The sequence below is a fragment of the Macaca mulatta genome, chromosome 5 (assembly GCF_049350105.2).
Source record: "Macaca mulatta isolate MMU2019108-1 chromosome 5, T2T-MMU8v2.0, whole genome shotgun sequence".
NCBI lineage: Eukaryota > Metazoa > Chordata > Mammalia > Primates > Cercopithecidae > Macaca > Macaca mulatta.
Genome location: NC_133410.1, coordinates 131080868 through 131094842, shown reverse-complemented (window position 1 = coordinate 131094842; position 13975 = coordinate 131080868). Strand labels below are relative to the sequence as shown.

The following is a 13975-nucleotide window of genomic DNA, read 5'->3' as shown; positions in this document are numbered from 1 at the left end:
TCAAAAATCTGTTTTATAAACATTATGTTTTACAAGGTTAAAGACTATTGGAAGTCCTTCTCTTTAGAGATAATAAATAATGAAGAGAAAAGATCCAGGAGGATAGAGTAAATAAAACTCATGGGACACCTAAAGAAATTTAGTTTACTTTCTGAAGGTAACGTACCCATGGTAATTCAAATTTAGAGTAAATGAAAGAATCATGGAATCCATGGTCTATGACTTTCAGTAGAAGGATCATAAGGTGGAAAGAGTATAGATTCAGGCATCTCTTCTTACTGACTATATTAAGTATTTTAGGCACTATGTTGATCTTTCTGAACCTCAATCTATTGTTCTGTAAAGGTGGATAAAACCACCCCAGTTCCCAAAATTGCAGTGAGGATTAAATAAAATAATATAGGTGAGGCTCCTGGCCCACGGTAGGCACTTAATAATATTGTTATTAATACATAATAATAAGCCCTTCTCCTATATTGAATGAACAAAAAAAGATCTCATCTCTCACAACCACCAGAATTTCCTGCCTTTCTTGAAAAGACTTCTAAGGAACTGTGATCTGGATAGTAGGCAGCTATTATGAAATATATAGTCTTTGGTTCTACACTTATAGATCCAAACCAAACCTGAGACAGTCTCCAGGAAGTCTTGAGAATGGGCCCTGTCTGAGGTTGCTGAGTTTGGCCAAAACTCACTGGAGAAAGCTATGGCCTATTAATAAACATCCATTTCAGGATATATTCCCCAAGGTAGCTAGCACATTATTCAGATTTTTAAAATATTATTAGAGCTGTAACATATCATACTTCTTAGTCAATCTAGGACTAATACTTAATTTTTAAAACGCTGAACCAAATCCTCTATTAGGCATGTTGGATATGTTACAGGATAACAGTAGCACAACATTAGCTAGCCATAATGTTAAGAAACAGCAAATTCTGAAAATCTGACCTAAATTTTCAAAGGCTGTTTTATAGTTAACATGAAACTGCTCTGCTGAATGGAAGTTAGGAATGAAGGTATATACTACCAATTTTAGGAAGACAAAAAGTATTTCTCTAAAATATTTTATTTGGTGATATTCTCAATGACAGTCAGAATTCTGGGAACTGAGACTGTATATACAAACCTCAAAATTCAGCATGTTTATCCAAAGAATTTCAAGTTTTGTCTAAAACTATAAGTGTAAGAAAATAAAAACTGACATACTTACTGTATATTTGGTGTAATCCCTTCAAGCAGCACAATATTAACCCCACCAATATGAGCAGTAGCACAAGTCTCAGTCATCTTTTGATGTAAAACATCTTAAATATGAGAAAAAAATATTTATTTGAATTCTAGATATAAGATACCTGAATTTCATATTAAAATTACATTTTATTCATAATATATTCAGTAGCAAAAGATAATTTTAAAGTTATGGTAAATTTGGTTCAACCATTTCAGAGCTACTTTTTAAAAAATTTCCTTAGTTTTTTATTTGTCTACATTTAATACATACATACATATTAAATGTCAAAATTGCAATAATGCACAGTATACACTTTGATATGCTATTCCTGCATTAGTCTACTGACATGACATAGCCTAATGGCATTTTAAATCTCAGAAATAATACTTACTGCAGAAAAGTTGGAAAATTTTTAAAAATAGGAGAAAGAAACCACATAAACCAGCACTCTTGGTCCATATAATTCCTGTGATTTTAATGGAGGGTTTAAATATATTAATTACTTAAAAAATGAAATCACATAAACAATTTTGCCTACTTTTTTCACTTAGCATTATTGTTCGTATTAATAAATTCTGCAGTATAATTTTAATGGGTAAATTGTAAACTGGCATATGTTTGTTTATAAAAATAACCAATTCTTTAATGCCAGACACTTGGCTGCTTCTTTGTACAGATAACTTTTCACACAATTGTGATCATTTCTTCTACCTAGGTTTGCAGACCTCTAATTGCCGAGTCAAAAGATAAATTGGTTACTGATAAAAGCTATTCAATTAAACTTCAGGAAGGTTAAACCTATTTATATCAATTTAAAAGTGAATAAAAATGTCCGTTTCTCTAATTCTCACCAAAAATGAGTATGGCCATTCTTAACTCTGGCTAAACAGATGAAAAAACCGACAATTTTTTTTTTTTTTAATCAACTTAGACATCTGAATGTTTGTGTATTGTTTATATCCTTTGTGATATTTCCAAGGAAGGCTGCTGTGTTTGTATTTCTCTCAGCAATTTGCAGTCAGTCCATCTAATTTCTGCAGAGAATTTTCTTTACAGTCAGTCCATCTAATTTTTTCAGAGAACGGTGTGTATGGTTCACCATGTCAACCCCAAGTACATAATCCTCAAATTTAAAATTAGTTTTTGAGTAAATAATAAATGTTCAAGGTACAAAACAAAACAGGTGAAAAAATGATAGGTAACAAAAAGTAGGTTCAAAGTAAGTTTTGATTCGACCTTACAAGTTTCTCAATCATAAAGTTAACAATAAAAACACATGGTGATTGATAACTTCCTTTTCTCATGTAATACAATCTGTCAGGTTATTTTCACAACCAGAAAAACCACACTGGTTTTATATAACCATTGCTGCCAAAAGAATCCCTGCAACTGTATTGCTGTATCCACCAAGTCTAAGAAACATTTGCTTTTTTATTTTAGCATCTCTGAAAGTGGGATGCAGTTTATAATCAATGGCATCTGACTATATCTGGTAATGGTATTTTCTTTGTGATACATAAAATAATAGTGCATATTAAAACTGATGGGCTCCTGGATTTGATAAAATATCACACCTTGTGTAATCATTCTCAAGATAAATGGTATGTTTTCACTAATCTATGAAATGTTGTATCAACTAAAGGGATTTCTTTTTATAGAGGTACTTAGTATTAGATTATAAGATTTCTATGGTAGTAACAAAAGCAAATTTTTCATAAATTTCATTATTTTGGTAAAATTTTCTGCCTTTAGAGACATCTTAGTAGTTGATATTAAAAGATAAAGAATAAATGTCACTGAGTATAGGTATATTGGCTCAATATTTATGTGCTAAAATATTTAGACATCAAAGCTGCCTCAATTCACTGATACTCAATTACAACAAAGTTCTTGGTATCTCAGAATTTGGGAAGTCCAATTTTTCTGGGAAAAAAAAAAAAATTGCCAAGTAGGAATTTTGGAGACATGGCAGTGGTTTCCTTCAGAAAAGTAGCACTAATTATTATGTATACATAGTACTTTATTAGAAAAATCATTCATACCTTTCATTTTTTCCTTAAGAGTAAAACTGCCATGGATCCTCTTCAGTTCTGATTCCATTGTTAGTCCACCAATATCTGCCTCTAGGTGTGTGCGGTTCACCATGCCAATCCCAAACACTATTAGAGTAACATGCTGAGGTTCAGAAGTTACCAAGCTACGTTTCCTCTGCGTCTTAGTCAAACTGCTGTTATCTTGTTCATTCTCAAACACAACTTTACATGTTGGCTCTGTAGGGCTCCGAACTCCTTTATAAGTAAATTAAAATATACAATTTTAGATAGGAAGACTGAAAAATGGAAGAACATTCCAAACATTGTCTTTCCTTTCTTTCCTTCACACTCCCAACCAGTCCTCTTTCTCTTATTCCCCAACAAAATGATTAAAAATTTCTTGAACATTTTTCCAAGTTCCTACTGAAAGTGAGTAATAGAGCCAGATATTTTAAATCAGGTCTGTCTAAATCCCTTTAAGAACATACCATGTAAGAGTTTAAAAGGATGGGAAATATGGTGGCAGGATATCTGAATTCCATTACTATTTTATTGCCTGTTGACAGACAATTTCTCTCCATTTCAATTATCCACTTACAACATTAAGAAAACATGATGAAAAGTCTTCTGCTTCTTTGGTATTATTGTTATTCTAAACAGAAATTTTTAAAACATAAAAATGTCTGTTACCTGCTGGTCCAAATGTTTCTGAAGACTTTTCCAATATTCCTGTTGGATCAGAGATAAGTGAATAGAAGTTAAGCAATTTATACATATTCTGCCAGCACTCAGCTGAAGGCTCACTTTGTTCTGACACTGTAATTGAATCAGAGTCATCCATATGAATAGTCATGTGATCCACCACATCTTTTGAACCTTTCCTAGACACTTTTGATGTTCTTCTTTCAGATCTTCCTAATGAATTCTTGTTTCGAGATTCCTTTTTGTTATTCTCATTGTTGGTCCGTTTGTTCTTTGCATTATTTACTCTATTGCCACCATTAAGACTTCCTCTAGAACTGCGGCTAAAGTCAGATGAACGAAAGTCCCGATGTTTTCTGGTTTTGAAGGTAGGTGTTGGGGAAGCAGATCCGGCTGTATATCTGCTAAGTTTAATATCAGTCTGTGTTGCTTTGATGTCATCTATCATTGTGCTAAACTGATGAATAAGACGAACCAAAGCCATATCTACATGCTGGCTTATTGACTGACAGGAAATAGTAAAGTTGCAGTGAAAGGTGTTATAATACCGCTTGCTGAGATCATGAAAAGAAAGGGCACTGGTAGAGTTCTGAGGGGTGCACACAGATTTTTCCATTACAACAGCACTGATGCTAAAGGTTCCCAACATTAATGCCGGTTTGAACTCAAGTGGAGGAAGATTCACATGGCCTTGCCTAAAAATGTGAAATAAAAAAAGGACAAGGTGTTTCTTCCATTTTTCCAGAAACATACATCTTTATTAATTTATAAGCAAAATCATATCCAAGGTAAAATATGAGTCTTAAATAATTTTAAGCAAGCAAACCAGTAAAATATGCTTTTTCACTAGGCCAGGCTTTTTATGAGTTCGAAGGTAGGCCTTAAGTCTTTCTACTACTTAATCTTATTCTAAAACTAACAAGTCAAAATCAGTCTTCTTATGTCAAGAAATGATTTCCCTGAAGTTATAAAACAACTTTTGTTGTCATTTGATGGTACTGCCATAGAGTATTGGAATTTAGAATTAATTATAGATCAATTAGGATACCTCACTTAACCATCCCCTCACCTTCTATAATCATGTATCTAAATTATTCATATGTAACATAATTTTATTTGATATTAGATAGGAAACCCTCATGCTAAGTTGAAAGCAGAGAGGAAAAGCAATTGAAACAAAAATTAGAAATACACACACACAAAACCTTAAAATCTGATATAAAAATTATATTGGCAAATCCTCCTGCTCATCTAAAGATTTTCATGTAAGACTATTATAGTAAATTTTAATATAGAAAGTCAAAAATGTCTCAAATTTCTATAAACCAACTACCAATAATAACAATAAATCCGGAAACAAAATTGTAAAAAGGTATTTTTTCCCTCTTCTTCCATGCACACTATGAATGTGCAGACATGGGAGTTTTTTCTGTAACAAAAAGAAAAAAATCAGATGCTGCTTTGATATTCTGCATTTAACTTAAAGATTATAACTACAGAGCAGTAATTCCTTAATGAATATTAGTATTAATTAATAAGAAAAATGCCTTATTGTAGTATAATTCATATAAATGCACAAACTTACAGGAGGTGTACAATCAATGCCAACTAAGCATATGGTCAGAGAAGGAAAAACTTGATTTTGAGAATTAGAACAGATAGAAGAGAGAAGACTAAAAAGAGATGAAAATAATCCACAATTGCAAAAACAAGAATCTAAAACATTTAAGAGTAGTAAGAAAATCTTAAAGAGGGGAGATTCAAATAAAAGAGAAAAAGAAAATGGCTATAATAATAATTTGCCTGACAAGTAAAAGCCTGACATGGGCACTGCAGAGCCAAAGTTACAATTAAAATTGTAAAACATAAGTCCCCGATACGTGCAGCTACTTTTACTAGAGACAGCAAAGAGACAAAGAAACTACTACTTAATGAGGACTTACTACATGCCAGATTCTATGCTAAATATTTAATAACTGCCCTGGCTTTACAAAGTAGTAGAAGAGTTATACATATTCATACAAGAAACTGTAACCCCAAACTAATATGCAACAGTTAGCAGAATGAACAATCTGCTACGAAAACAAACAAAAAACCCAGACAATACTGAAATTAATGGCTGGGAAAAGTATATTGTGGTGAAGGTCTCCAAATAAATAAGAGCTTAAGATGGAATTACAGGAGATCTGAGAAATAAAAATTAATCATAAGTTAATTGTAAGAATGTGGAGCATCTGGAGCTGGCATGGTAGCAGAAAAATTAAAAGGAATGTCAAGTTCAGCTAGACCAAAGGCAATGAAGTTCACAGAATCACTCAAAGAAGCTCTGACTCAAAAGACTTGTGTGCTCAAATGAAGATCTAGTCTGTGGCAGTATTATATGGGATTTACTAGGCCAATACATAGGCTATAGCTATAATTTTATTTATATAATCTATGTCTCTATATACAACCTATTACATATAAACTATATATAATCGAATTATATATAACCTAGTTATATATATGAAACTTATATACTGTATGTATATCTATATATAAACATATTTATATATAAATGGACATACTTGTATGAAAGCTGGCTCTTGCAAATAGAAATACAAGTTTAGCTCAGATATTTTAACCCTAAATAGATAGTATGTGTAGGTGTTAATGTTTGGGGTCTGGATTTGATGGTTCCAATATTTTAAAATTTCAGTTACTGTGCTTTACTTAAATAACAAGTCTCCCAATAATGTGATACAAATTTGTAACTAACACTTACTGTGAAAACTGCATAAAGTACAAACTTATGGCTAGCTCTTCAGCCCACAAGTCAGTACAAAACAACAGATGTGCATTGTGATCACTGACTAAACTAATCACATCACTTCAAAATGTGTCAGTGATAGTGATTAGTTGAAGCATACCTGTTGTTCAGTTCATGCACACAAAGCATAGCATGTAGTTACTTGTGTTGCCTCCTTGTCTCTCTCTCTGTATAAATCCCCATAACATTTTACAAAAATGAATAATCAAATGAGGGAACTGGACAACAAAAATGAAGATGCAGCAAAGAAACTAAAAATGAAGATACTGGTAGGGAAAATCAATTGAATGGTGTTATGGAAGAAACAGCTGACCATGGAAGTATTGATACCCAGAAAAACTCAGTGGAGGCAAAATTATTGACATAAAGAGGAAAGTGGCCATGACAGAAAGGATGAAGATATCCCAGAGGAAGTGATGCTGACAAAAAACTTCATAGTAAAGAGAATCAAAGATTATTTCATGACATTGAAAGTGTAAAGCATAAAATGTTGAAAACTGATCCATACATACAAAGGAGTTCGACATTTTGCCAAGGCACACAAAAGCTGCTTGTTCTGTATTATATGTTATATCATAAGAAGGACAGGACCGTTCAAACTACCCTTTGATAAGTTTTTACAAATAAATAAAATAGCTTGTCAGTGTTTCTAACATTTTAAATTCCAATGTACTAAATATTAGTTTTACTTTTATTTTTCATTTTCCTATACATTTATAATAAACAGTAAGAACATTTTTAATGTTCTGACAAATACTGTCAAGGCCACAAAAGTAATTTTTTCCACTGATTATTAAAATTGCTTTGCAGTTTCAGCTTGTACAGTCATTGTTATGGTACAAGACTATTGTGAAAAGCAAGAACTTTTGTTAAATTATTTAAAATTTAAATAGAAATATTTCAAATGAAAAATATATTTTACTTAGCTATATATCAGACATAAGTACTTTAATTTACCACCTTGCAAAAACACAAGAAGGATGAAAGAAACAATACTACAGAAACCTCTTGTCATGAATGCCATTTATCTCCATATTCTACTATTTCTATTCGTTTTAAGGCCCACCTCAAAGTAAAATTCCAAGTACCCAAAATATTACTCAAATCCTGTGAGTGGTATATTATTTCCTATGTAAACACTAAAGAAACTGAAGAACCATCCATGATAATATAAAATAACAGCAAAAGACGGCTCTTAACTTTCACTATGCTACATTTCTATTTGTTTCTGATGACTAGACTCTCAATGTGACTTCCGCCCTGTTTCTAATACAAAAATACTACCTGACATGAGTCAACTCAAAACCCTCAAGATCATAAAAATTCCACTATTACAAGAGCCAAGTAAATAAAGGGTAAGTGCATATATCAATATATATGACCCTCATCTACGTGCTAACATGGTTCAAAAATATGCCTAAAAATAGGCCTCATAATCTGTTGATAAATACAACTAGTTATTAATAAGAAAATGTGGCCACTACTTTTACTAAAAGGTAATTATCTTCTCATAAACACATTAAAATTACTTTCTCATTTGGATTACAAGAAAGTAATGTTAAAAAACAAACGTATTATAATTCTTGCACAAAATTATACACAAAAATGCAAAAGACACCTTCTTGCTCTTTTGCCTTTTCTCTCTTTGGCTGTGTCAGAATCCACAATATCTGCTCTGAGGCAATCCAAAGTCCCTGAAAATGAAAGGTGTTCTCCAAAGTACATTCGGTAGCAGAGTGGCATTGTATCCTGTGACTGGATCCCTGTATGACTCAGAAGAGGCTTGAAAACAACCTATAAGACATTAACATTCATATTAGCTCAAATTATAGCTTATCATTTACTATAGAAATTACATATAGAAAAATGCAGCTTTTTTTCTTACCCTACCTCAGTACATATTAGTATCACAGTGTGAAGCAAAAAATGGTCTCGTATAATTGACTCTAACTTTACTTAAAATTTAATATTTTTAGTACCTATTATAGGCCACTCATCTTCAAATTAATAATAAATAAGGACACAGATTCCTTGATCCTACCTGAGTGTCTGAAAGTACAAGGAAAATAAAATTATGAATTAGGTAAATCATTCTACCTCTTGCTTTTAAAACAGGTATGAATTTCTATTGTGTTTCCATTTACAAAAAAAAAAAAAAAAAACATAAGGTTCACAAAGTTTTCAACTTCCTGTGTTAATATAAAAACATTATAAATGTTATGAATATCTGACCTATTTTTAAATGGAAGCACCTGGTTTTAATAGTCATTTAACATTTATCTTCAGAGAACTTCCTTTACATTTTAAGTATCACATATGCTTATGGAAATACATTATTCTGGTTAAATCTCTAGTTAACTGGATTTCAGACACTAAGCACTAACCTGAACGGAAAGAACTACATGTGTTCAATGCTACAGCACTAAAATCACTCTGACTACTCATCCTCTGCCACATGGTTCCTTTTCCCCCTCCTACATCCTAAAATAAAGGTGCTATCCAGTGCTTTTCTCAGCCTCCTCTTTCACTACACATTCTACCTTAGTGATCTTTTCCTGAAGCTTAAAAAAAACCCTATCTAAATGGACAAGTGCCATTTACACAATGAGAGCCAAGCCTATATTTCCGATTGTCCTAGGTCACCTCATTTTGTTGTGTGTGCTTGGGAAGATAGCTCTCTCTTTAATTGACTCTAAATTCCAATACTTCTCATTTTTCTACTAATTTTGCTCCATCTGCTAACCCTTCTTTCCTTTGTTTTTTATCATGAGCTTCCTAATTTCTCAAGTACAGTTGGCCCTCCATATCCAAGGGTTCTCCATCCAAGAATTCAACCAACCACAGATTGAAAATATTAGGAAGTAAAAACCAATAAAATATAACAATGTAACAATTAAAAAATACAAATAAAAACCCAATACAGTATAACAATTATTGACGTAGTATTTACATTGCATTAGGTATTATAAGTAATCTAGAGAAGACTTAAAGCATATGGAAGGATGTATGTATGTTGTATGCAAATATCTGCCATTCTGTATAAGGGACTTGGGCATACCACAGATTTTGGTATCCTGGGTGGCGGATCAGAGGGTGGGTAGGGGGTTGGTCTAGAAACCAATCCCTTGGATACTGAGGGACAGCTGTATGTAAATATGCTCAAGACACCTTTATCCTGAAAAAATGATGCCTCCTCTGACCCACGTCCCACTCTCACACTTGCCTGCTGGCCGCTGAAACCAAAGAGTATGTTTTAAAGGATTTCACTCTTTATTCTCCATATTTAATCAATTAAATAAGACCTTCACCATATCCTCATTTACCTTTTCAAAGCCATAAACATCTAAGCCTAGAGTCTCATTACCACTGGGTGAACTATTTCAATAATTCATCTTTTCAACACTAGTTTCTCTATTTCAATCAATTTAATACATTTGCTACTCACATAATATTTCTATATCTATAGTTTTAGTTACTTTATTCCTCTGCTCTAAAATCATCAATGCTTCCCCACTGCTCGCTCAATAAAGTCTTAAGATAGCACTAAAAACCAAAGGGTATGATTATCTATTCATGTTGCCTAGCCAATTTGTTACAAATAACAAAAAGGTTACTATATGAGACTCTTCTATTTAATGATTACATATACTTAATTTGCATTTATAATTAAGCCATGTACTTTTTAAAGGCTCCTCCCGTTTTGCATGAAGGCTGTAGGAAGATAGGTACGGAATATCCTCACTAGAATTCCAAGGTGCATACTACTGGATGGTTCCAGTTGCTAAGTGATGCCTAAGGAGATATTATTATAATTAGGAAAAAACAGGCTGGCTCACCTGTGCATCTGCAAGCTGAACAGCAGGAAACCCTTGGTTTGCTTCTTCTACACCTGCCACATCATCCTGACTGGTGCTATGCTGAGAATGTGTCCCATCCAAAGTATTTTGGTCACTAGACAAGACAGTGTTGAAATCTGAGGCTGAGGGTATTGTAGGAAGATTGGGTGCAACACCTAATGGAATAAATTTTTAAGAATAAAATGTAAATTATTGGAAAATAGAAACATAAAAGTATACAGCAGGGTAAACTTTTGAAGCCTGTAGAGCAGTACCATTTCAAGACTATTTAAATTGAAAAGAAAAAAAAAATGCATACCTTTAGGTTATTTTACAGACATGATTTATTAGTGAAAAATGAAATTAACTCTTCAGAACACATCATCCTTATCTATCCTTACATATACATACTCTTTTAGATTTAATTAAATATTTGTTAAGTAACTAAAAGTTTAGAATGATAGTTGTAATGTCTCAAAGGGATCTAGATAAACTAAAGCTATCTTCTGTAATGTCAAGTATGTAATGTAATTACACTTTGCATTTTCTCATTTACACTTAAATCAGTCACATTAAAAGGAAGCTTTAAACTCTTTATATACAATCTCATATTTGACATACTTGCCTTTCAACAAGAACACTGAGTGACTGCTTACTACTCTCTCAATTACAATGTTATCAAAGTTATTTATAAATATAAATGGACCAATTTCAACCAAACAGTACTTGTTTGAGACTTTTAACCCATCTTCTGAAAAATAAGATTTTGGTATACATTCCCCTTAGACAGTTAAGCAAAATAATGTGATAACGCAATACCTGTGGGAAGACTATTGTGTCCTGATTTTGTAACAGGAGATTCTTGTACTACACTTCCACGATTACCCACAGCATTTGACATCCAATTATAGAAACTCACAGATGATGGCTCAGATAGCAAGGGATGTTCAGATAACATATCAGTGGCCACTGTATTTCCTGAAAAAAAAATTGTAATTTATGGAACTATGTTTGAAGAACCAAGGTAAAATGTATGCTTACAGATGGTTTTAAATTCTCACTGCATAATGTTGGTATTTGGATATTAATGCATTAATAAATAGCTTATTTATATCATAATGGGGGAAATTCTGTGTTGCTGGTCGAGACAGCACCCCACACCAAACGCCTACATTGACATTAGTCAGTGCTGCAATTTAAAAATGCAAACTAAGGGCATGAAGACTCCGAAAAGTTACAGAACAATGGATTCCTAAAATTTTTTCTCAAAGATAAGATATGAGAGATTAGTTGTACTACCAAAGTATATATCTAACTAAAGTCCTGTTTCATTTCAATTCCCCCATAAATATAAAAGTGTAATTATCAAATGTAGAGCATGTACCTGTTCTTGTTAGGGAGCTGCTTTTCACAGCAGCACTGCTTCTCTGAGGAGTCCCTTCCAGGAGGTTGTGCAGGCTTGGGAAGCTTCCAGTCAGGTAGCTGAGTAGGCTCTCCTTCCTTGGACTCTCCTTTACTGGCATCCCAGCACGTCCAACATGCACTGGAGAATCAGTGGCAGTGTCTCCACTGGTATAGCTCAGAGAATGATATGGGTGAATGCCCTACAGAAAGTGTAACAGGGTTATTTCTTACGTATATAAAAATGACTGCTGATAACTACAACCACTATTACTATTACTGTTGCTATAACTGCTAGCTATTTTGCACATTAATACCAAAACTGGTCATGTCTACTAGGATTGTGGTGAATGCTTTTTACATATGTCCTTAAATGTAGGTAAAAATATTCTGTAACTATATAGTACAAGACAAAAGGCTACTTTTATTATCAATATTATAACGAAGCACGTCCACTTATTTTAACTATGGATCATTAATTCCCTTCTTAATCTGATGAGGGAGTCTGGTGACAAGACATAAAACCACATAGCACAGTATATCAAACAGATGGTGGAAATGAAGCACTATTCATACCTAAGGAGCAGGAAACAGTATATTGAAACTTCAGAAAGTTATACATAGGGTGTTTGTGGAAGTGCCAAGGAACATTCACATGGGTAGCAAAGAAAAACAGTAGCCTGAAATATTTATATCACTGCTTATTTACTGAACCAGCAAACTGATACCTAGACACAATATCCCTTACACAAAATATTCACTAGAAAAACCTACTACACACACACATACACACACACACACACACACACACACACACGCACACACACACAAAGGATCTGTAACAGGATCTTTATGTGACTGATACCATCAAAAGTAAAGTCTAGGTACTCAAAGAAACTAAAGACAGAAAAGTTGTCTACCTTCAGCAACCTTCCCTGCAGTTTTTTTTTTTTTTTTTTTTTTTTTTTTTTTTTTTGAGACGGAGTCTCGCTCTGTCGCCTGGGCTGGAGTGCAGTGGCCGGATCTCAGCTCACTGCAAGCTCCGCCTCCCAGGTTTACGCCATTCTCCTGCCTCAGCCTCCCAAGTAGCTGGGACTACAGGCGCCCGCCACCTCGCCCGGCTAGTTTTTTTTGTATTTTTTTTAGTAGAGACAGCGTTTCACCGTGTTAGCCAGGATGGTCTCAATCTCCTGACTTCGTGATCCGCCCGTCTCGGCCTCCCAAAGTGCTGGGATTACAGGCTTGAGCCACCGCGCCTGGTGCCCTGCAGTTTTTTACAGGAGTCAGGATAGACATCTACCTGGAAGGAAACTAGAGGCTTTTTGCTAACAGCAAGAAATGTTGACGCAATGGACACCAGTGCTGTGAAGCCCTTAAAAGTCTTAACCTCCTCTGGAAAGCAGAAAAGTTTATTCCCTTTTCTATGCCTTCCCAGTCATCCTCACTTAGATGAGGAAAGGTGGAGAAAGGGTGTTGACACAGGAAATAAAAGAACACTTAAAACATATGAAACACTTGATAAGCATGTTTCATGTATTATCTTATTTAATCCTTAAGTTCTCTAAGGTAAGATATTATTTCTGTCCTAAAGGATGAAGAAAAGTCACTTACATACTTACTAAGGAAAAAGCCAGATTTTTAACCCATCTACCTAACTTCTACCTTCAAATTCTTAACACTAAATTATCCTTCCAAGTACTCTAATAATCAATGTTTGTTAAGATTTAATTCTCTGGAGAGCTCTAAACGCCAAAAAGACTTTCCACAATTAATGGAAAAAATAAAAATTACGGAATTTTTCAATTTCTATCTTCTGTCACATCTATGATTAGAATGGCAGATCAATTTAAAATACAGTACAAAAAAAGACTACAAAGGCAAAAAGATCTTGAAAAGCAAAGATCTGAAACTAAGCATTTGGAATTTCACATTTTTAGAGGACTTTAATAATCCATAGCAA

At 33.5% G+C, this 13975-nt stretch overlaps 1 protein-coding gene across 9 annotated transcripts in view; it reads right to left on the bottom strand.

Moving 5' to 3' along the window:
* Positions 1-13975, bottom strand: part of BLTP1 (bridge-like lipid transfer protein family member 1) — a 210978-nt gene that overhangs the window by 85709 nt on the left and 111294 nt on the right. For all 9 annotated transcript variants that reach the window (XM_015139163.3, XM_015139167.3, XM_078002225.1 and 6 more), the window contains exons 43-49: positions 11999-12218; positions 11434-11592; positions 10615-10790; positions 8397-8572; positions 3958-4664; positions 3277-3522; positions 1214-1307 (exon numbers count right to left, since the gene is read on the bottom strand). In XM_015139163.3, coding sequence (XP_014994649.3) covers positions 1214-1307; positions 3277-3522; positions 3958-4664; positions 8397-8572; positions 10615-10790; positions 11434-11592; positions 11999-12218 — 1778 coding nt within the window. The remainder of the gene's footprint in view (positions 1-1213; positions 1308-3276; positions 3523-3957; positions 4665-8396; positions 8573-10614; positions 10791-11433; positions 11593-11998; positions 12219-13975) is intronic.